At 42.6% G+C, this 25,119-nt stretch overlaps 1 protein-coding gene across 1 annotated transcript in view; it reads left to right on the plus strand.

Annotated features, from left to right (window-relative positions):
* Nucleotides 1-25,119, plus strand: part of LHCGR (luteinizing hormone/choriogonadotropin receptor) — a gene marked incomplete at both ends in the record, with an annotated part of 63,835 nt that overhangs the window by 4,794 nt on the left and 33,922 nt on the right. Inside the window, one exon of the mRNA XM_080684869.1 lies at nt 17,839-17,910. Coding sequence (XP_080540995.1) covers nt 17,839-17,910 — 72 coding nt within the window. The remainder of the gene's footprint in view (nt 1-17,838; nt 17,911-25,119) is intronic.

Consider the following 25,119-nt stretch of genomic DNA (forward strand, 5'->3'; position numbering starts at 1 on the left):
AATATCTTGTTCTTACGTATATTTTTGCATGTATCTCACACAGTGTAACCATTTATTCAATGTGTGTCTCTCCTGCTACAGCAGGTTTCTCAACCTCAGCACAACTGACATTTGGAGTCAGATAATCACTTGTTGTGGGGGCTGTTCTGTACACTGTGGGATGCTTAGTAGCATCACTGGCCTCTACCCACTAGGTGCCAGTAGCACTGCCCTCCCAAATGTGACAACCAAAAATGACTCTAGACATTTGCCAAATGGCCCCTGGGGATAAAATCTGCCCCCCTTGGTTTTGAATCATTGAAGTGAGAATCAATTGAAGAGGTCTTATTCAACTCAAGATTCCCATAATTTCTCAGGTAGTATGATTCAAGTGTTTACTGAGCTATATATATGATGATCAAACTGAGCAGATAGTTGAATAAGAAAAATGAACCAATGCCAAAAGGAAACACGTTATTCAGAATGTACCATATCTAAATGCCATTTAAAAATTCTCCATCCTAGACAATGAGGAGGTAGGGGTGCTATGGGTATTGGAGGGAGTTCTGTTATGTCAACAACCAGGTCCCAGATTTTGCAGAGCCCTAGTCTGTCCTTTGAACGGGCCTTTGTAGATATATCAGCCTCTGAGAAGCAAGACTGGAAGCTTACCTATATTAATGTACCCCATCCAGATTGTTTTAATTTTTATTGTCTATTTGTTTTAACTCACTCATTAGAAGAAGAAAAAATTAATCCCCAGCCCAGGATCCATTAAAACAAAACAAAACCACCACCAAGGCAGCCTGAATTGAGACTGATGGGTTTTCTGTCCAGGATACCAGGTAGGAGCCCACAGAACAGAGAGAAGCTTACCTAACGCTTGCAGGTAAGACAGTTTGTCTTATCCCTGCCTTCTCTAATGCTAGCCAGACCAAAAAAAACTCAGAATTCAGGAAGCTCTTGTCCCACCTCCCTACCCCACAAAAAGCAAAGGCCCCATGTAGCGGTTGATCCTGGACCTCAGTTCTGACTCAGCTCCCCCAGCTATACCTTCAAGGCAATTCTTAAACATGCCTGTGCCTATAAACAGGCTCCTTGGGGGAAGCTTTGCAAGAACTGGATTTTATTAGTTTAAAAATCATCCTTTTGGGGAAAGTGAATGATGGCCCCTAGTGAGATACCGAAAAGCATGCAATAGAGTTCCCAAAATCTCAGTGGAAGTGTAGAGCCAAAAGGTTCACATACAGACCTTTTTGGCATTGGACCCAGCTTCCCCCCTTGGAGAGCAATAATTCTGTGGAGTTTTCTTGCCTTATTCCTTCTTTATTTCAAAAGCAGTGTCAGATTAATTCAAGGCTCCTTTACCCACCTCTATCTTCTTTCCAAGCCCCTCAATTTGGCTTCCTTTCATGTCTTAAAATGAGGCCTGAAACCTTTCTTTCCAAAATATAATCTTCCAGAGTAGCTGTACCAGACGGTGTCTTGGCCACATGTAACTGATCTCACACATGGGAAGCTAAAACCAACTGAGCCCCTGCTGTGGGGCGAGGCCTTGCTGCTCACACCCAGACCCCAGAGGGCTGGCTCCAGGGGAGCATATGCGTTCTGTTCTGGCAGCTCCCTTGGGTGTGCGGAAAAATCACATTCAATGCAAATTTTAGCAAGTCTCCCACCAGCTATTTTTTTTTAAGAAGAGAATTAAAATAATCCTTCCCACCAGGCAGGTGGGCTCTCTGACTTGGTGGGCAGTTTCTAGCAGCTTCTCTACATGGTCCTCATTTACTCCCAGCTTCTGCCTCACTGGGAGATGAAACCCCCTTCCGGCCAGTAAACCATGCACAGCTGCTCTGTGTGGCCCTGAGCCAGAGCTCTGTAATGCCACCTGAGCCAAATTCAGAATCATCCTTGACTCTGAGGCAATGAGGTGACTCCTGGGTCCCTAATTCTACCTCATGAACAACAGCAGACAACATATCTGAGCCTCACAGGGATGGGGATGCTCTGGTATGATAGGGTAGTGTCCAGCATAGCCCCCAAGTGATCTGAATTGATTGACAGGACAAAGGCCAGGCAGACCTGAGTTCTAGCACCTGGTCTTTTTTCCCTAACTTGCACTGTGGATTCGGGCTACTGATAAAGCCTCTATGCTGTCCATAAAAGGGGTGCGATGACTCCTGCCCCAGAGTGGGTGTGACTATGGGGAAGATAAACGGAACAGCAGAGCCAAAAGTACTGGGAAGTGAAGGTTTCCCACAACTACAAAGTATTACTGTAGCAATCTGATGATGCAGAGAAGACTGCATTTACTGTTCATTCTCCTAGCCCAGTGGTCGGCAAACTGAGCCACATGCAGCTCACGAGCCGCGGTTTGCCGCTCTGTTGACTAATGAGTTTGCCGACCACTGTCCTAGCCCATGTAGGAGATGAACAGTAAACCTCTATCTTCCAAGGGACAAGCCTGTTGGACTAGTTTTGTTCCTAGTGGGTGTTCATTAGAGAAAATGACCCACTAGGTCTCCTCAATCTTGAAGGTAAGTTAGAATCCCTAAATAGTGGAGCTCATTATTGCCTGGAATCTGATATGCTGGTCTTTTCAGCCCAGGCTGAGCTGTTTCTCAAACATGTCACCTGACACCTCATTATAGGCTGGTTCCTATTGTTCAGTTGGGTCACTCCTATCTGCTCTCAAACCCATCCTTCGTCCTTCATTTCCCTATTCCCCATCCCTAAGCCTCAGGCTAGAAACAGAGAAAGCCCTCAGGTCAGACTTGTTGACCACTCATGAACTACATGCTGAAATGGACAGGTCAATGTGCAGGATCCAATGACAGTCCTCAGACTGTAGGAAAGAGAGGACTACAGTTTTTAGATCACTCCCGGAACAATAGAAGGTAATAAAAGCCACTATAAACAAAATCTGATAGGAGTTCAGAGGAGCCTTCCCTTCTAGCCACAGTAACAAAGAAACCTTGGTGGAGGTATCATCTGAGGTGTAGCTTTGTAAGCCTCATTCTCTATATGGGCAGCTGGGTTAGGGCCATTATCCCATAAGGTCAGTCCTGGCCTTTGACACCAGCTTAGAAAAGCCACTGGGAAAGAAAAATCACTCTTGCCCTGGCCGGGTTGACTCAGTGGATAGAGCATCAGACTGCAGATTGAAGGGTTCCGGGTTCGATTCCAGTCAAGTGCACATGCCTGGTGTGTGGGCTCAATCCCCAGTAGGAAGCAGTTGATCAATGATTCTCTCTCATCATTGATGTTTCTATCTCTCTTTCCCTCTCCCTTCCACTCTTCAAAGTCTTCTCTCTCACTGACCAGCACATGCCCAATCTGTGTTATGGAGCATCAAGGACACAGTGGGCCACTTCCACTGGAAACCCTGGGTAGGGCTCTGAATAAGGCTTTTCTCATTTGTAAGCATCAGAAATCACCTCTGACAAACTTAATCATAAGAGATGAATTTATGAGAAGAATAAGGAGGTAGAAGGGTTCTGGCAAGATCCAGGGAGAATCTGGCATTTTACCAGTAAGAGGTCAGGGAACTTCTTTCTAGATTCCACCTTCACATTGAATCAGCTGCAAAGACTCCTTCTGTGTGTCTGTTACAGTTTTAAATTCCCAAGAGAGAGAATCTGATTGCCTCCCCCTGCCCAGCCCCAAGGCAGAAGCATCAGAGCAGAGTCAGTGAGGAGCTTCTACCCCGATGCAATCAGCAATGACATGCTTCCAGAAAAGGGGCATTTTTGAGCCAGGCAACCAGAAAGCACACATGCCAGTAATTTCGGGCACTTCAAACCCATCCTCAGACTAATTAAAATATATGGTATATCAGTGCGACCACCTTTTACAGTCTCACTAAAAATTAAAGTAAAATAAACTAAAATGAAGAAGGTTTAGGTGTCTGGAAACAGAAGCTTGTAATGAAAGAGCTTCCTGAAGCGTATCTGCAATGGCACTGCCCTGACAACATAATACTCTCTGCTTCTAAAAAAATATTTTTGAGAAATCATTTCAGATGATGCAAACATTCCCCCTGGAAGAATTCAACATGTAGTTTTATTTACCAGAGTTATTCTTGTCATGTTATATTATTGCTAGGAGAATTCTAGTTTAGGGGGTAAAGATTAGATCATTTTGCTTTGTGTCTTGAGAAACCTTGAAATGGGTTTTGAGTGAGAGCCTAGATTATACCATTTTCCTCCAAGGCTTTATATTTTTAATTTAGTTGTAGCACAAATGACTTGGAAAATCCATTATCTGGGAAGCTTCTTGAACATCGTGGTTCCCATTATAATTCATAGGCACCTAGCTGTTTGTCCGGTGCACTAGAATGGCCGTCTTAGAGGACGGTCACTCAAACTGCACTTTCAATGGCAGAGTTCCAACTGAACTTTTTTAAATCAGTGAGCAAATGTGAACTCTGCAGAGTGGCTCCCTAGAGTTGAAATATTTAATGGAGAGTTGTTCTTTATCATTTGTTTAAAAGCTATTAGGGGAGGCCTATAAGGGATACCTGAATCCAAAAGAAAGGGGCCAATTGGGTGTGGTTAGCCTTCCTCTCAGTTGTCCTATGTATAATCAGCAGATAGTCAAGTGTTTGGAACAAGTCAGTTTTATAAGCTTAAGGATGACCTTAAGTAGAAGAGTGCATTCCAAAGTCCTGAACCCACCCTACCCCACCCACGACAAGGAAGTAGAGTTATCATTAGGCAGAAACAGGGAAGCTTGAGTTTTTCACAGTAAGCAGCTATGAATTAAAAGTACTTATTGAGCCTTATTTTGTGCTTGACGCTGTAGCAGTATTATATAGACACTAGAGGCCCATTTCATGAAGATTCGTGCAAGAATGGGCCTTCCTTCCCCTGACTGCTGGCACCACCTTTGCTCCAGCCCGAGCCACCTTTCCGCCTTCCCATGCTGCCCAGAGACCCGCAGCAGCTGGGGCGGTGCAGAATGTCTGCATCATCACCACGGCGAAAACGCAAGCATCCCGCCCCGCCTCTGGCCGCTTGGCACCTGCATATGCAAATTAACCTTCCATCTTTGTTGAGTTAATTTGCATACTTACTCCTGATTGGCTGGTGGGTGTTGCGAAGGTACAGTCAATTTGCATCTTACTCTTTTATTAGTGTAGATTTTCTTACTTAATCTCAAAAAATCTCTGGGTTAGTTAGCATCATCATCATTTATATATATGGAATGAAGTGATGATATGAACCCAGACAGCCTGGCTGCAGAGACTATACTCTTCATTACCCCACTGTGCTACTTCCAAAGAGAAAGCACATGCAATTGGTGGGAAAACACATTCCTTAAAGTATGTAGCACCCAAGACAAACCTTTAACCAAGAGTAGAATTTGACCAGCAGAGAAGTACAGATGTGCCAGATGGTGGAGAAGGTATGAATAAAGACAGGAAAGTGAGGCAAGTTCACGAAGTACAATAGTCTGATTTGTCTAGCTAGGCACTGTCCAATATGAATATAATGTGCCACAGATGTCATTTTTACTTTCTAATAGACACATTTAAAAAGCTTTTAAAAGGTGAAATTAGTTTTAATAAAATATTTTATTTAATCCAATATGTACAAAAGATTATTCAACATGTAATCAATATGAAATTATTAATGAGATACTTTCCATTCTTTTTCATACTAAGTCTTCAACATCTGGTGTGTATGTTACACTTACAGTGGATCTCAGCTTGGACTGGCCATAGTATAAGTGCTCAATGGCCGCATGTGGCTAATGGCTGTGGAACTATACAGCAAAAGTTTAATGTATTAGTTATATGAAAGGAATGATGAGTTATAGGACTGACAAATGAAGTTTGAGCCTTTATTTGGAAAGCCTTGAATGCAAGGCTGAGACATTCGTAGATATCTAAGAGTGACACAGTAGGAGTTATAAGGAAGCTTAATCTAGGCTGGGCAGGGGAAACCCAGGATAGGGTGAGAGGAAACCAATTTGGGGAGTATAGTTGAATCAAGGTGGAGGGGGGAAAAAGGCCAAGAAGAGTGGCCGTGGGAAATGGATAAAGGGCTAGAAGCAAGATATGTATGAAGGCAGAATCCACCAGAGACTGGGTGTCCAATGGTAGAACAGAAGAAATGTTCATACAGGGCTCCTGGTAAATTTCAAATAACAGTGCAGTAAACAAACAAACAAAAACCTATGTAGTTATTAAATGCTGATGAGAACCAAAGAGAGAAAGAAAACCCATTCTGGTAGACTCTGAAGCTTCGTGGAAGAAGAGGAATTTGAGCTGCATCTTTTTTTTTTAATCTTTATTGTTGAAAGTAATATATATGTCCCCTTTTCCCCCCCATTGACCTAACCCACTCCCTCCCTCCACCTCAGGCCTTCATCACCCTATTGTCAGTGACCATGGGTTATGTATATATGCATATAAGTTCTTTGGTTGATCTCTTCCCATCTTTAATGCTAAAGCTGTGAGCACATACCCTCAAGAAGCTGAAGGCTCCATCAGAAGTCTAGGTTTTCACAGGAGAACCAGAGGATCGTGTAGCAGGATGTATGAACCCCCCCAACCCCAAAGAAAAGTACTGATGTGATTTGATTAGTGAAGGACACAGCACTGGACCAGGAATGAAATGACCTACGTTATAGTCCAGACCTGCCACTGAATTGCCAGGTGGTTTCAAGGAAGTCATTTCACTTTTCCTAACTTAAGTTTCTTCAACTGCAAAGTGAGGGGTTGGACCAAACTACCTGCAAGTGGACCTTTCACTCTGATCCTTTGAGCCAAATTCAATACCTGCTTAAAGAGTAGTCAAACGATAGAACTACTTGGATGTGTTTGTTGTTTTTCAATCCTCACCCACGGATATTTTTCCATTGATTTTTAGAGAGAGTGGAAGAGAGAGGGAAAGACAGAGAGAAACATCGACGTGAGGAAACACATTGATTGGTTGCCTCCTGCACGATTCCTGACCAGGGCCTGGGCCAGGGAGAAGCCTGCAATGAAGGTACGTGCCCTTGACAGGAATCAAACCCAAGACCCTTTGGTCCGCAGGCTGATGCTTTATCCACTGAGCCAAACTGACTAGGGATAGCTGAATGTATTTTTAATGCATGCTCCAACATTTTCTAAAGTAAAACTTAACGTTTTGGATGTCCATCTATACTGACTTCATATTTCAGTTAACAGTGCAGTCTCAGCTCCCTCAAGGTAAATGCTAAAGACAAGAGGCCAACAAATGAAGACAAACTCAGTCATGAAGTTACTAAATAGATCAATGCATTGAAATCACAAAGATTTAAATCATTTGGAAAGAGAAAAGCCATTTTATTTCATTCCAAGATGAAAGCAAGTTTATTGTAATTACTGAGCAGCTTTGAAAAGAATAGAGACGAGAAACCAAGATGGCGGCATAGGTAAACACCTAAACTGCTGCCTCACACAACAATATCAAAACTACAACTAAAAGACAAAATGGACACCATCCAGAACCACAGGAAAGCTGGCTGAGTGGAAATTCTACAACTAGAAGAAAAGAGGAAAGCACATTGAGACTCAGAGGAGCTGCAAAAGGTTGAGGTACGGAGACTCACACGCAGAGAGGACGGGCGGCTGTGTGCACGGGCGGCTGAGTGCGCGGCTGGCTTTCTAAAGTGGGAGGGAGACGAAAGCTCCCAACTGCACTGAACTCCAGTCCCGGGAGAGACTCTGGGAAACCAGACACATTCAGGGGGAATCTGGACTGTCAGGAAAAGAGAAATCACACTGAGACTCGGGAGCTGCGGAAGGCAGAGGTCCAGAGGCGTGAGTGCGCGCACGCGCGCAGAGAGAACTGACTGCTGAATGCACGGGTGGCTGAGTGCGCAGCTGGCTTTCTCAAGCGGGAGGGAGATGGAAGGCTCCCGACTGCGCTGAACTCCAGTTCCGGGCGAGTTTCTGGGAACCCAGACTCATTCAGGGAGAAATTGGACTGTCTGGCAGTGGGCAAAACTCGAGGGCAGCTTTCTCTCAGAGGTGCTTGCAGCAATTACTGAGGGACACTGAGACCCAGGGGCCTCATAGGGCAGGGCTGATGGGAAACCAAAGCTGTCTGCTCTGCCCTAAAACTCTGCCCCATCCAAGCTGAGCACAGAGGCTTTTGCAATTTTGCAAGTCTTGTCTCATAAGGGTGTCTCCAGCACAGAAGTTCTCCCAGCATAGACACAGCTGATCCTCACAGCCAATTGGCCTGGAGGTCAATTCCTCCCAGTGATACCAACAACAATCAAGACTTAACTACAACAAGGCTGCGCACACAGTCCACAAAGGGGTGCACCAAGAGTGTCTACCTCAGGTAACTGGGGAGGCTGAGCCACTGTGCCCTATAGGACACCTACCACACAAAGCTACTCTACCAAATCGGGGAAGTAGCAAAAATGTGGAGACAAAGAAACAGATCACAAATGAAAGAAATGGAGGAAAGCAAACGACTGGATATAGAGTTCAAAATCACGGTTATAAGGTTTTTCAAGAATTTCCTAGAAAAGGCCAATAAATTTAGCAAGACCCTCGAGGATATGAAAAAGGACCAACTAGAAATTAAACATACACTGACTGAAATAAAAAATATTATACAGAGACCTAACATCAGACTAGAGGACCACAAGAATCAAGTCAAAGATTTGAAATACAAAGAAGCAAAAAACACTCAACTGGGAAAGCAAAAAGAAAAAAGAATCCAAAAATTTGAAGATAGCGTAAGGAGCCTCTGGGACAACCTCAAGCATACCAACTTCTGAATTATGGGGGTGCCAGAAGAAGAGAGAGAGCAAGATACTGAAAACCTATTTGAAGAAATAATGACTGAAAACTTTCCCCACCTGGTGAAAGAAATAGACTTACAAGTCCAGGAAGCACACAGAATCCCAAACAAAAGGAATCCAAAGAGGACCTCACCAAGACACATCATAATTAAAATGCCAAGAGCAAAAGACAAAGAGAGAATATTAAAAGCAGCAGAGAAAAACAGTTAGTTACCTACAAGGGAGCACCCATACGACTGTCAGCTGATTTCTCAACAGAAACTATGCAGGCCAGACGGGAGTGGCAAGAAATATTCAAAGTGATGAATAGCAAGAACCTACAACCAAGATTACTCTACCCAGCAAAGCTATCATTCAGAATTGAAGGTCAGATAAAGAGCTTCACAGATAAGAAAAAGCTCAAGGAGTTCATCACCACCAAACCAGTATTATATGAAATGCTGAAAGGTATTCTTTAAGAAGAGGAAGAAGTAAAAGGTAAAAATAAAAATTATGAACAACAAATACATGTCTATCAACAAGTGAATCTAAAAATCAAGTGAATAAAAAATCTGATGAACAGAATAAACTGGTGAATATAATAGAATCAGGGGCATAGAAAAGGAGTGGACTGACAATTCTCAGGGGGAATGGGGTGTCGGGGGGGTGCGGGAAGAGACTGGACAAAAATTGTACACCTATGGATGAGGACAGTGAGGGGGAGGTAAGGGCAGAGGGTGGGGTGGGAACCGGGTGGAGGGGAGCTATGGGGGGAAAAAAGAGCAACAACTGTAATAATATGAACAATAAAGATTTATTAAATTAAAAAAAATAAAGCAGGGAAAAAAAAAAGGAAGGGCTTCCACCATATTGGTTTGCTCACTTAGGAGGCAACTCCTCTGAGACGGCCGGCGTAATAAAGCTGTGTAATGCCAAAAAAAAAAAAAAAAAAAAAAAAAAAGAATAGAGAAATTCTTAAGCCTCTGTTAAATATAGAACAAGGTTTTATATTATAAATACAAAAACATTAACATTCTTGTATTTAAATAAAGTAATGTTCCTCCCTCCTATTTCAATGAGTTCATTAGGCAAAAAAACTTTGACCATCTCTGATTTCTCTTTTTCCCTCCTCCCTTTGATTTTGTAGTGTTTTAAAATTCAGGGTGTGTAGCTCCATCAATAAACTAATCATCTGTAAAAGATGGATGGATGTTTGTAGCTTTCCTAAATCAATAATATAGATGGCTTTTCTAAACAATTAGAGGGGAGTGAATAAAAATATTTCACTTCTGTCATGCGGGGCAGAAGTGAGGCACGACAGTTAGAAGCTAGGAAAATTCCTTGGCAAGTGGAATGGGGAAACTGAGACAGATGACTGATTCAAACTGGCCTCATCCAGCATCCTTAGGTATCTGTCTCCTTCTCCCACATACCACTCCCTTAAGCATTAAGCCTTCAGAACAATCAGGTTCCTATCAGCACCAAATAATCTTCAGAACAAAGCCTCAGGTCTGTTAACAGAGTTTTAGTCAAACCAGAGATAACATTTAGGCCTCAGTTGTGTTTCAGCTCCAGGCCCAGAAAAGCAGCAAAAGCAGACCACGCATTACCACGGCTGGCATCAGGACCAGATGCAATAACCAATGACCCCCTACCCTAGGACTGAACAACCAGTAGAGATCATGACCCTAATCCTATACTCTCATTTTGATGAATCAGCATATTAAGGGATACACCTGGAAAGTTGATGAATATCCTATTGAGATCCTCTCCTGAGACCTCCCCTAAAATTCCCACCTTTAGAAAAATGGATAAAAACCCTTAAGACTGTGGTCGGCAAACTGCGGCTCGCGAGCCACATGAGGTTCTTTGGCCCCTTGAGTGTGGCTCTTCCACAAAATACCACGGGCTGGGCGAGTCTATTTTGAAGAAGTGGCGTTAGAAGAAGTTTAAGTTTAAAAAATTTGGCTCTCAAAAGAAATTTCAATCGTTCTACTGTTGATATTTGGCTCTGTTGACTAATGAGTTTGCCGACCACTGCCTTAAGACAAAGGACCCAGTGTGTGCTCTCTCTCTCTCTCTGGAGCATGCCCATGTCTACTGTCTTCAGGCTTGTGTCTTTGCTTTCTTTCTCTTCAGCTCTAAAGGTCCCCATGAGACTTGCAACCAGTAGCAGTGAGCAAGGCAGCTCATCCTGGGCTAACCCCCTGAACCTATCTCCAAGGGCCCTCCTTTTGCCTCTGTTACTTGTTTCCTGAGTTCACGAAGCCCAGCTAGCTCACTGCTTCTGCCTCTGTGACTTTCTTTCTAAAAGGCCAACGCAGCTCTCTGAGCAGCAGACTCAAGTCTTTCTTTTCTAGTGTACTTTTGCCTTGCTTGCTAATTAAACTTCCTCTGGCATTAGCGTTCTTGGCTCTGAATTCTTCCTTTGCCAAACTCAAGAACCGAGACCTGATTCACTGGCAACAGAGGAAGGTAAAAGCTCAAGCAAAGTGACCAATGACCCCACCCAGGCTTTGAAGGCTCCAGATTGGTGTTGCATCTCTTCCCTGGCTCTTGTCTCCCTGGTTCTTGCCCTGCTCAATCTATGGGCTTCAGAAGTGGGTCCTGCCCTGAACTATCTGTGTACTCCAAGCTCTTAAAAACCAAAGGGAGGTGGGGAACCTACAGTTGTCATTGGCTTTATGCATTGCCTGTCTTTAAAAGAAGAGAGTGTGCCCACTGAACCATTTTTTCAATTCACCCAGGAAGTTAGCTATTTAAAGGAACTGTGCCTAGAATCCTTTTGTAGAAAAAAAGAACCCTTTGATAAAGCAAATGTCTTCCAATTGATAGGTTTTTGTAAGCAAGGATTTCCAAATCTTAGGTTTCCTTGAAGGGGGACACAGAGTCCTCTTGGTTCTGAAGCTCTCCAAATAACATTATTTTGAGGGTTCATTAACAATCCAGTGGGCTGGACAGATTGTCTCCTTTGAAGCTTATCAGTCAGGAGAGAAAAAGAAGAGGGGCTCAAGGCCCAACCTTGAGTATTCAAGAGACATTATGAACAATTAGAGAGGATCTACTAGTGGGGAATCAATCTCTTCAAGGTGATGGGGTTTATCTGAAAGCTATTTGCTTATCTGTAAGCAGAGCCTCTGGTGCTGGACTCTGACACATGGTGCTCTAGGTGCTTGGCAATTGGGGTTGGCCATGAAGAGGACTGAGTTAAGCAAACAAGGTGAAAGAGTTGACGGGAAGGAGTTCGAAGGTGGGATAGCCCTTCTGAGTAGTCCAACCTTTAGGCAAAGGGGCCATGCCTTTATTCTATGCATTGACCAGTCATTGGATGGGGGCTGCCCAGGTAAGAAGATGTGATCTTGGGTGAGGTGGTGATTTGGGGCTAAGGATAATTCCAGGAGAGCAACTCAACTGAGAGCTTTAGCCGCTCACTCTCCCATGTGCTGAGGCAGTGGTTGGCAAACTGCAGCTCGCGAGCCACATGCGGCTCTTTGGCCCCTTGAGTGTGGCTCTTCCACAAAATACCACGGCCTGGGCGAGTCTATTTTGAAGAAGTGGCATTAGAAGAAATTTAAGTTTAAAAAATTTGGCTCTCAAAAGAAATTTCAATTGTTGTACTATTGATATTTGGCTCTGTTGACTAATGAGTTTGCCGACCACTGTGCTGGGGGATGAAGTATTTCAGTCCTAAAGGGTGATTTTGGCAGCTCATCACAGCATATGCTATAGGAAACCCAACTACACTGGGTAGACCCTACTACACAGGGTCCCCATCTGTGCCAGGGAGCCCAATCTGAAAGACAGAATGCAGCAGTGAAATATATTAGGTTGATCCTAACCAGATAGCAACTAGGAACTGTTTTTGGTCAACAGTGTCCTCTAAGGGGCAGAGATACAAGAATCAGGATCTTTTTAAAAGAAGGCAAGGCAGGGGCTCCATTCCTAGATAAACTCTGGGGAGACCAGGCAAGTTACAGAATAAGGAATCAAGGCAAAAAACAGCACCAACATGGTGTGGGGGAATCAGGTATAATCCAAGACTCTGCAGGCACACTCCTACCCTCCAAATATTGTTGGGCCTAGTATAGATAATGAAGAGAAACACAGGGCTTCACCAGAGTCATAACCAATTACAAGATCTCAGAACTAGGGTGAGTGCTTTATTCCAATTCTAAGGAAGAGAGGCTGGCTGTTTCTACTTCACTTTTATAACTGGAAGGGTGAGGAACTTGCAGGCAGGATTCTTGAGTAGATGGAGGTTCCAGAAATGATGAAACTAAGGCCACCTTTGTCTTCTGATCTAAGTATTTGTTTAAACATCTGTGTGAAAGGCACTTGGGCAAGGTGGGTTTTGGCCATATTCCAGGTGTCACCTATGCTACATTATTCATTTAGAAATCAAAGTTTAAAACTGCACAAAGGACTGTGAAAATGTAATAAATGTAAGCAGCTACAAGATTTCACAGCCATATTCTTCCTCAGTCATCTTACTTTTCAAGAGGCAGAGAGAACTCCCCACCCTGCAAGTTCAAACTCACATTTGCCCACTAATCCTGGCTCTTTACCACCCATCTGAGATCCACAGTTTGGAAGGATAATTCTACTTGTCTGAGACAGAAAAGGCTGTCTTTCCTTTATTTTTCTTTGCTTCACGCATAGCTTTCAGGCCTCTTTTGGCCCTGAACAGCAGAGTCGCTGAACTGTCCTTGCCTTTGGCCTTTTGTCCCCAGTTCTCCTTGGTTTCTGCTTTATATCTAATGATATTGACTAGACCTTCCCACAAGAGTCCCTGAAGTTCACAAAAGTCTTGGAATACATGTAGGCCTAACTGCAAAAAAAGGAAGGAAGAAAAGGAGGAAGGAGGGAGGGAAGGGGAGGAGGAAACTCAATACATAAAAAAAAAACTTTTTCTCTTTTCCATTTTTCTCATAGTACAGAGCATTAAGTGATTATATTTCTTCATTCAAGTAACATAATCATTGGTCCATTCAAAGTCCCTCTCTGCTTTCAGTTATTTATCTTATCCCCTTCTGCTTCCTTTCGACTCATCATGGGCAACCATCCTAATGTATGTTTATATGTTTTCTTTTTAAATGTCTATGTTTGATGTGTATGTATTTTAATTCTGTTATATATATACCGAGTGGCCAGATTATTATGATCTCTGAACGCATAATAATCTAGCTACTCAGTGTGTGTGTGTGTGTGTGTGTGTGTGTGTGTGTGTGTGTGTGTGTGTATTAGAGACCTGGTGCATGAATTAGTGCATGGGTGGGGTCCAGCCAGCCTGGCCAGGGGGAGGGGACATAGGCGGTTGGCCGGCCTGCCTGCTGGTCAAACTCCTGGTCGAGGGGACAATTTGGATATTAGCCTTTTATTATATAGGCTAATATAATAAAAGGCTAATATCCAAATATTAGCCAGATTATTATGCCATTATTATATGCCATTATTATATATCAGTATTTTCTTACTTTTTTCTCTCATCACCATGATTCTAAGATCCACACATGATGCTCTGTGTGGATCTTAGAATCATACTTTAGACTCTTGCTTCTCACTGCTGACCAATTAGTTAGGTGTATAATGTCCACATTTTACCATTCCCTCACTCAACAGAGGATACTCAGGCTGCCTGCAACCCAACCGACACCAACAATGCTATGAAGGCAATCCTTGTACAGTTGCCCTTAAGTATCAGTGTGAGAATTTTTCTGGGATGTACGTGGGTGTAGAATAGCAGGGTAATTGAGACAACCACATTGCTAAAAGTTTCTGGCTTTGTGGAAAGAATCATAGAAGCATCCATCAAAGAATAGAGCACCTTAATGAAAGTGCATTCAAATGGTCATGAATAAATCATATGCCACGTGAACAAACATATTTAAATACAGGAGACAGACACTTGAATGCTTAGGAACTGCTGCCAATTGAAGATGCAATGGAAATAAAGACATATCATCTTTAAAATAAAAATATAAGACAGTGGAGAAAAAAAAAACAGTTTTGGATTCGCAGAAACACATTCTCCAAATGGGTTTAAGAGAATACATCTGTTGTGAAAAGCTCAGTGCCCCTACCTCACCCAACCTCTCTCCCCATTCTCTGGCCCCCAGGCCTGTATCTTGCCCAGCCACAACTACAAAGCTACCTGCTGTCCGCTCTGTGGCTCTTTTATGGTGGGAACTCAATCACTCTGCCTTTCCTGCTCTGTGGCATCAACATCAACTTCAAAAATTTCATCTTGCACCAGGGACTTTCCGTAGTCATTGGGGACAGCCAATGCATGATCTACTGCTTCTTTCACTTCTGTCTGACCTTTGCTCCTCATCCCTCATTCCTATATTAATCAAAAGCTCAAACAACCTCCCTGGTCAAATCTGAGCCAAACTGCTCCTCTGAGAGCCACACTTTGCACCCTTATGGAAGAGGAGGCTGCCTGGGGAGAGGCTTCAGCCTGGGGGCTTCATTTGCATATAAATGGCTCTGAAGTGTTCAGTGGAAGCTTTTATGTAAACACTCTTCAAAATATGTTCTGCACTGCATTATCCCCAGCAATAAAGACTCTGGAATCAGAATTTGGCTGTCAGTTTTATTGATGTTGCATGGGGTACAGTAGAATACAGCTTTCTCTTCTGGAAATTTATTGACTTGGCAGTGCAGAGAGCAATAAAACTGTGTTTTTAATCAGTAAGCCAAGCGGACATGATTCCATAAGAAATATAGGAAGCAAACATGCCATCGTAAGAAGATTTCTCCCCCACTGTCCCTGTTCCTCTTGGATGCCCCGTTAAATAAGTTTGGGTATTGAATGGTGTACTTGGGGAGACTGTCTTCAGGAATAGATTCAGAGGACTAAGTTTGGATTGCTTCCTCAAGGTTGTACCATCTCTAAGAGAATCTTGAATGAAAGCATTTTTCTGCAATGAAATTTCTTTGCATTAGCTCCAGAGAGGAACTGTTGGTAAGATGCTTTGCAGGAGGAAATATATAGAGTGTGACATGCCTCCTCTCAAGGAAAGCAAGGTTACAAGGCCTGACCCACCACTGTGCTCACTGAGAGAGAGTGTATCACCTGAGTAGATGTCCAAAGGAAATGAAATCACTATCTTGAAGTGCTATCTGCACTCTCATGTTCACTGCATCATTTATAACAGCCAAGATAAGGAAACAACCTAAATGTCCTTTGACAGATGAATGGATAGAAAATATAACTATGTGAGATATAGATATAGACACACACACACACACACACACACACACACACACACACACACGGAATAGTTTTCAACATTAAAAAAAAAGAAAAAAGAAAAGCTACCTTTGAGACAGTATGGAATGAACCTGGAGGTCATTATGCTAAATGAAATAAGCTGGACAGAGAAAGACAAATATTGCATGGCATCACTTACATGTAGACTCTAAAAATAAATTGTTAAAGCTGATTCATAGAAACAGGGAATAGAATGATTGCCATGGCCTGAGAGAAGAAAATGTAGAGACCAAAGGGTACAATCTATCAGTTATACGTTCTGAGGATCTAATGCACAGCATAGTGACTACAGTTAATAATACTGTATTGCATACTTGAAAGTTGCTGTGAGTAGATCTTAAGTGTTCTCACCACAACAAAAAAGTTAACTATCCACAATGTATGTGTATATCAAATCATCATGTTGAACACCTTAAATATATATAAGTATGTTTGTCAATTATTCCTCAATAAAGTTGGGGGGGGGACAAAAAGAGAGTGGATTGGGAATCACATACTTTGACCCAGTATTGACAGTGGGAAGAACATTTGGACTCAATCTGCTTAGACCTGTTACCTTGTTCAAATTACTTAATCTCTTTGTGATCCAGTTTCTTCTGCTATTAAAGGGGAATATCTACTCACTCCATTGTTGAGTAGATATAACAAGGTTATAGGTTGGTGTGCATCACTCATACAGCACCTTACACCAGCAGCAAGTCTATCTGGAACTGTAAGACATCTCACTGACTCAAATCTGCTCATGACAGAGCTGTTCTTTCCCAGCAGCTAAGGGAGTCTCTGATGCATAGATGTTGAAAAGCAAGGCAGCATCTCCCACCTCTGTTCTCATTGTTATGATATTCCTGTCCCACCTGAAATGTCCTGCTCCGTTCCCCTTCTCTCTGCCAGTCCTTGTGCTAAAACTTTGAATCACTGTAGATGCTTGATAAATGTTGGTTGAACATTTATCCCTGCCTGGCAGATGCTTTCTTCTGAGTTATCTTAATTCCAAGTTCCTTTGTCACTTGTATATCATCCTGTTCTAGTTTTTGCTGTTGCTGAGTAATCATTCTATTCTCAACTCTTATGTAATGCATAATTTTTATCTCAATTCAAGAACACTTAGATTGTTCCTCTGGGTATAAGTGAGTGCCTGAAGGAAATGTGCTATATAGATGTTCCCTAAAAATGGCATGCGATGCCCATATGATTTAACCATATTAGCAAGTGCTCTTGGGATAATAGGCTGCCTGGAGAAGATGGGACATGTTCTTAATAGATCTTCCCTTCTCCTGTCTGCCTGATTTTCAGTTGTATTTTTACCATTTGTTTCTCCACTCTACCCAAGAAAGCTTCTTTTCCACCCTTCCAACCAAACCTATAGGACCACTTTAGAACTATGTATTAACTATTTACTTGGTGCAAAGCTCTGTCCTTCACATGGGTTATCTTGATTAAACATCATAATAACCCTGTGACATTGGAATTATTATTTTAGTTTTATAGATGAAGAAACTGAAACAGAGGGTTTAAATAACATGATCAGGGTCACATAGCCAGGTAGTGAGAGAGTGAGGATTTGAACCTGGTGTGTATGATCCCAAAGTTCAGATCTTAACCAAAAAATTACACACTGTTTGACATAGACCAGCAATAATTCATGACACATCTCTTTATGGATATAAGTTAGAATTCTCAACCTAAATTCAGTTGTTGAGAGCTCTGTAGTCACACACATAAACACACACACACACACACACACACACATTTTATTCATGAACTTAAAAGGCACCCAATCTTAAAGTTTAAACTCTTGGCTTTCCTTTTTTCTTTTCTAGATCACTCACCTATCTCCGTATCAAAGTAATTCCATCTCAAGCTTTCAGAGGACTTAATGAGGTCATAAAAATGTAAGTAAAATACTGCATATCAAAAGACATTCATAATTGGAATAATAAATTTTTCCAAGAGAAAGCATAGTTGAAAGGGGATCGTTTTTCTAGGAGAGAAACTATATTTTGGGAAACCTAGTACTTTTATCTTATTAATACAAATAATATCTAGGAACCTCTGAAGAGAGTTATGATTTTCAAGAGTCATTAAAATCTAGATAATTAACCTTGCTTCAATGAACTGAATGTATTTTGATAAGTGATAATAAACTTCTCAAGTAGAAAAGATGATGAATTCTAATCATAAAAATTCTCCTGCTACAGCAGTTATTTCCCCATGTCACATTTTTAGATAACACCATATAGAAGAAAATGTGTTGGAAGTTTACTGTGCATGAGAAGATAATCTTTGTATCTAAAATATAATAAGCAATGACAAAAACACAATACTTATAGCCTTATTGATCAGAGGTATTTATCAAAGTGTAGAGCAGCCTGAAAAGGCAGTGTGATCTCACATTTGTGTCAGATGTAACTTTAATCCTTTGCCCTGGGTCTCAGCTTCTATGGCCCAAGAATCCATACATCGAGAGAGAACTTTCTCAGGATTCCAGTATACTCCTTAATGTTAGTCTGAGTCAAAAGACCTAAGGGGCCTTTTAGTTCCCAGAGAACATCCCTGATTTTTAACAATTCACTGGGCTTCCAGAGCAATTCCAGCTCCTTGAGGAACTTCTGACTCTCTTTAGGATATTAGCAAGCAATGAGTATAGTAAAAGTAATTCCTTAAGAATTAGTGCAGGAGAGAAACCAAGATGGCGGCATAGGTAAACACCTAAACTGCTGCCTCGCAAAACAATTTCAAAACTACAACTAAAAGACAAAATGGATATCATCCAAAACCACAGGAAAGCTGGCTAAGTGGAAATTCTACAACTAGAAGGAAAGAGAAAAGCACACTGAGACTCAGAGGAGCTGCAGGAGGCAGAGGTACTGAGACGCACACGCAGAGGACTGGCAACTGAATGCGCAGCTGGCTTTCTCAAGTGGGAGGGAGACAAAAGCTCCCGACTGCACTGCACTCCAGTTCTGGGCGAGACTCTAGGGACCCAGACTCATTCAGGGAGAAACTGGACTGTCCGGCAGCGGGCGGAACTCAAGGATGGCTTTCTCTCAGAGATGCTTGCAGCGATTACTAAGAGACACTGAGACTCAGGGGCCTATTACGGCAGGGCTGACGGGAAACCAATGCTGTCTGCTCTGCCCTGAGACTCCGCCCCATCCAAGCTGAGCACAGAGGCTTTTGCAAGTCTTGTCTCATAAGGGTGTTTCCAGCACAGAAGTTCTCCCAGCATAGTCACAGCTGATCCTCACAGCCAATTGGCCTGGAGGTCAATTCCTCCCAGTGATACCAACAACAATCAAGACTTAACTACAACAAGACTGTGCACGCAGCCCACAAAGCGGTGCACCAAGAGTGTCTACCTCAGGTAACTGGGGAGGCTGAGCCACTATGTCCTATAGGACACCTAGCACCAAAGCCACTCTATCAACTCAGGGAATCAACAAAAATGCGGAGACAAAGAAACAGATCACAAATGAAAGAAATGGAGGAAAGCAAACAACTGGATATAGAGTACAAAAACATGGTTATAAGGTTTTTCAAGAATTTCCTAGAAAAGGCCGATAAATTTAGCAAGACCCTCGAGGATATGAAAAAGGACCAACTAGAAATTAAACATACACTGACTGAAATAAAAAATATTATACAGAGATCTAACAACAGACTAGAGCAGCCATGGGCAAACTACAGCCCGTGGGCCGGATCCGGCCCTTTTGGCTGTTCTATCCAGCCCGCGGAACCGAAAGAGTGGAGGGTTCTCTTGCTCTCCCCTCCGCTCCTTCACCAGCAGCAGTGTTAACATGGCAACGTCGGGAAACACGGCTGCAGCTCCTTCTTCTGAGTGGGCGGATTTATATCTGACCATTCAGTAGAAGGAACAACCTCTCAATCTTCCAGAGGCTCCTTGTAATGCCCGCGGATGCGTCCCCTGACATCACCCTGGGAATGCGTAGACACGTTATCGTGGTGATGTAGGGAGACACGCCCCTGGAGAGCACAGTATCAGAGCATTAGCTAAAAAGGAGACCAACAACACTGTTCCCACTGAAGTTGATGTTTTAAAGACCAAAAACCTTTCAACCCAGTCTACATTGCCATCTACATCTACGTCCCAGGCATAATTTGGAAGTTGCACTAAAGAAAATGTTTAATTCACTGTTTACACATTTTGTTCTTTTCTATTTGTTTTAGTTTTAAATTATTATATTTAAGTTTAATTTGAAAGGCTTTTGTACCTTTCCTTTGTTAGGCAATTTTATTTTGCCTTTGCCATCTTCAATATAAGGTATGTTATTGTGCTATGATTCCTCCATTTTTTGAAGTTTCAAATTATAATAATTAGTGTTTACATTCTTCTTGTTAAAATGTTTGAAATGAATAAAACTATTGAAATAAAAAAAAAAATACCGTACCCTTTTATGTAATGATTACTTTGAATTTATATTAGTTCACACAAACACTCCATCCATGCTTTTGTTCCGGCCCTCCGGTCCAGTTTAAGAACCCATTGTGGCCCTCGAGTCAAAAAGTTTGCCCACCCCTGGACTAGAGGATCGCAAGAATCAAGTCAAAGATTTGAAATACAAAGAAGCAAAAAACATTCAAACGGGAAAGCAAAAAGAAAAAAGAATCCAAAAATATGAAGATAGTGTAAGGAGCCTCTGGGACAACTTCAAGCGTACCAACATCTGAATTATCAGAAGAAGAGAGAGAGCAAGATTCTGAAAACCTATTTGAAGAAATAATGACTGAAAACTTTCCCCACCTAGTGAAAGAAATAGACTTACAAGTCCAGGAAGCGCAGAGAACCCCAAACAAAAGGAATCCAAAGAGGACCACACCAAGACACATCATAATTAAAATGCCAAGAGCAAAAGACAAAGAGAGAATATTAAAAGCAGCAGAGAAAAACAGTTAGTTACCTACAAGGGAGCACCCATACGACTGTCAGCTGATTTCTCAACAGAAACTATGCAGGCCAGATGGGAGTGGCAAGAAATATTCAAAGTGTTGAATAGCAAGAACCTACAACCAAGATTACTCTACCCAGCAAAGCTATCATTCAGAATTGAAGGGCAGATAATGAGCTTCACAGATAAGAAAAAGCTAAAGGAGTTCATCACTGCCAAACCAGTATTATATGAAATGCTGAAAGGTATACTTTAAGAAGAGGAACAAGAAGAAAAAGGTAAAAATAAAAATTATGAACAACAAATACATGTCTATCAACAAGTGAATCTAAAAATCAAGTGAATAAAAAAATCTGATGAACAGAATAAACTGGTGAATATAATAGAATCAGGGGCACAGAAAGGGAGTGGAGATTCATCCAAGATGGCAGCATAGGTAAACACCTAAACTGCTGCCTCACACAACAATTTCAAAACTACAACTAAAAGACAAAACGTCTATCACCCAGAACCACGGGAAAGCTGGCTGAGTGGAAGTTCTACAACTAGAAGGAAAGAGAAAAGAGCATTGAGACGTGCACAAGCGCTGAAAAGCTGAGGTACGGAGGTGCGCGAATTGGGCTGGCAGCGGGCGACTGGGAGCGCTGCTTTTTTCAACCCGAAGGGAAACAAGCTCCTGATTACTCTGAACTCCAGTTTCTGGGGAGACGCGGGGGACCCAAACTCCTACGGGGAGAAGCTGGACTCTCTGCCATCGGGTCGGAAAGTGAGGGTGGCTTGCTTGCAGGGCTGCGCACAGGAATAATTGTTTACTGCGCTGGGGCGTGGGACGTGGGGACGCGGTCAGAGACACAGAGCCGGCTTACTGGCAGCCATCACTGTTTGCCACGCCCTAGCCTAGTGACGCCCTGAGACCCCACCCTGCACAACCTACAAACCCACCAAAGTTCCAAGCATCAGCTTTAGCATATGAATGGCCTGCCCTATCGCAGCTTAACCTAGCAAACTTGCAGCCTGGGTCAGACAGCTCCAAAACCTCCAAACCCCAAGCAAAGAGGAGAAAACTGTAGTTCTCGCTGTAGCTCCTGCTGGGTGGCCTCAGACAGTAGCTGACCTGCACCCCATTGGAGATCCAGAAGCCAGTGTACCTAGTGGTAAGTGTGAGACACCAGATTTCAACTCCTCACATCCATGAGTGACACATTCAAGAGGCAGACTCAGTGAGCACCAAAGCCCCACTGAAACAAGTCCTGCACCATAAGCGTGTCTCCAGTGCAGCAGTTCTTCCATTATAGACACAGCAGGTCCTCACAGCCAATTGGCCTGGAGGTCAATTCCTCCCAGTGTACCAACAGCAATCAAGGCTTAACTACACCAAGACTTTGTACTCAGCCCACAAAGGGGTGTACCAAGAGCGTCCACCTCAGGTGATTGGGGAGGCTGAGCTATTGGCCCCTATAGGTCACCTACCACACAAAGCCACTCCATAAACACAAGGAAGCAGCAAAACGTGGAGACAAAGAAACATGTCACGAATGAAAGAAATGGAGGAAAGCAAACTACTGGACGACATAGAGTTCAGAACCACATTTATAAGGTTACTCAAGAATCTTGTAAAAACCTCTGAGGAACTTAGTGAGACCTTTAAGGATCTTAATGAGAATGTCAAAAAAAAATGGAAAAGGACCAGTCAGAAATTAAGCATACACTGTCTGAAATAAAGAATATACAGCAACTCAACTGTAGATCAACATACCCCAAGAATCAAACCAATGATCTGAAATATGAGGAAACAAAAAACACCCAACCAGAAAAACAAAAAGAAAAAAGAATCCAAAAATATGAAGATAGTGTAAGGAGCCTCTGGGACAACTTTAAGCATACCAACATCTGAACTTTTGGGGTGCCAGAAGAAGAGAGCAAAATATTAAAAACCTATTAGAAGAAATAATGACAGAAAACTTTCCCTACCTGGTGAAAGAAATAGACTTACAAGTTCAGGAAGTGCACAGAACCCCATAGAAGATGAATCCAAAGAGGACCACACTAAGACACATCATAATTAAAATGCCAAGGGCAAAAGACAAAGAGAGAATCTTGAAAGCAGCAAGAGAAAAATGGTTAGTTACCTACAAGGGAGTACCCATACGACTGTCAGCTGATTTCTCAGCAGAAACTATGCAGGCCAGACAGGAGTGGCAAGAAATATTCAAAGTGATGAACAGCAAGAACCTACAACCAAGATTACTCTACCCAGCAAAGCTATCATTCAGAGTTGAAGGTCAGATAAAGAGCTTCACAGATAAGAAAAAGCTAAAGGAGTTCATCACCACCAAACCAGGATTACATGAAATTCTGAAGGGTAATCTTTAAGAAGATGAAGAAGAAGAAAAAGGTAAAGATAAAAATTATGAACAACAAAATGACATCAAATACATACCTACCAACAAGTAAATCTAAAAATCAAGTGAATAAAAAATCTGAAGAACAGAATGGACTGGTGAATATAATAGAATCAGGAACATAGAAAGAGAGTGGACTGACAATTCTCAGGGGGAAGGGGGAGTGAGGGGTGCGAAAAGAGATTGGACAAAAATCTTACACCTATGGATGAAGACAGTGGCGGGGGGTAAGGGCATGGGGTGGGGTGGGGAATCAGGTGGAGGGGAGCTATGGGGGGGAAAAAAAGAGGAACACCTGTAATAATCTGAACAATAAAGATTTATTAAAAAAAGAAAAAGGGAGTGGACTGACAATTCTTGGTGGGGAAAGGGGTGTGGGGGTGCGGGAAGAGACTGGACAAAAATCGTACACCTAAGGATAAGGACAGTCGGGGGAGGGGGTGCGGATAAGGGCAGAGGGTGGGGTGGGAACCAGGTGGAGGGGAGCTATGGGGGAAAAAAGAGGAACAATTGTAATAATCTGAACAATAAAGATTTATTAAATTTTAAAAAATTAAATAAATAAATCAGCCAGAGAAAAACAAATACCATATGATTTCATTTATATGTGAAATCTAAGAACAAAATAAATGAACAAACAACATTGAAACAAACTCATAGATACAGAGAATAGACTTATAGTTGCCAAAGAATAGGGAGTTCAGGGACTGGGTGAAAAAAGTGAAGGGATTAAGATTGGTAGTTACAAAACAGTCATGGGAATGTAAACTATAGCAAAGGGAATATAATCAATAATATTGTAATAACTATGTATGGTGCCAGGTCGGGTTGAAAACTTTGTAAAGTATATGATTACTATGCTGTATACCTGAAACTAATACAAAATAATATTGAGTGTGAGTTAATTGAAGAAATATTTAAAATAAATGATACAAGCATAAGTAAAAAATAAATTGGAAAAAACAATAAGCGCCTCTCCTCTCAGAAACTCAATTTGCTGTAAAACAAGGGAATATGACTAGATTTTCTTAAAGGGCCTGTCGACTTCTAATAATTTATGATGCCATCCTATGTAATAAAAGGTTAATATACAAATAGACTGAACAACCGATCACTATGACATGCGCTGACCACCAGGGGGTGTGCATGGGACATGATGGGCATGGGCAGCAGGCAGCAGAGTGCAGAACATGGCAGGCATCGGCCACAGTGGGATGGTGGAGCAAGAGAGTGAGGGTGCCAGACCAAGGTGAGGTGCCGGCCGCTGTCATTGGGGCAAGCCTCTGGTGGTTACTCAAAATTCTTTGCTCCTGCATGCTGCGGTCCCACCCTTCGCTCACACCTGCTGGCCTCAATTGCCCCTGAGGGCTTCTCTACCTCCCCTTGCTCCTGAGGGGCAATCAGGGCAGCAGCCACCGCTCACACCCGCTGACAGCGCTGGCCCCAATCGCTCCACGCTATCAGCATCAGTGGGTGTGAGCGGGGCCGGCTTGGAGGCAGTGGGAGTGGGGCTGCTGGCAGACAGGGGACCGGGGCCCATGGTGGGAGGGGCCGGGAGGGGCAGGGAGGGGGCACGGAGGATGGGCCAAGACCTGCCCCTATGCCCACCGCAGCCTCGCTGCCCACAGTGCCTTTCAAATTTGTGCACTGGGCTTCTAGTGTCATAATAAACAAGAAAAAAAATCCTGTTGTAAATAAAGAGGGGTTACTGAAACTTGCATTTCAACTGCACCTGGGTTGTAGATGCCCATCAGGGCTCCTAAAGGGAGGTGTTAGCACTTTATGATGTGAG

Source organism: Plecotus auritus, assembly GCF_963455305.1.
Source record: "Plecotus auritus genome assembly, chromosome: 8".
Classification (NCBI taxonomy): Eukaryota; Metazoa; Chordata; class Mammalia; order Chiroptera; family Vespertilionidae; genus Plecotus; species Plecotus auritus.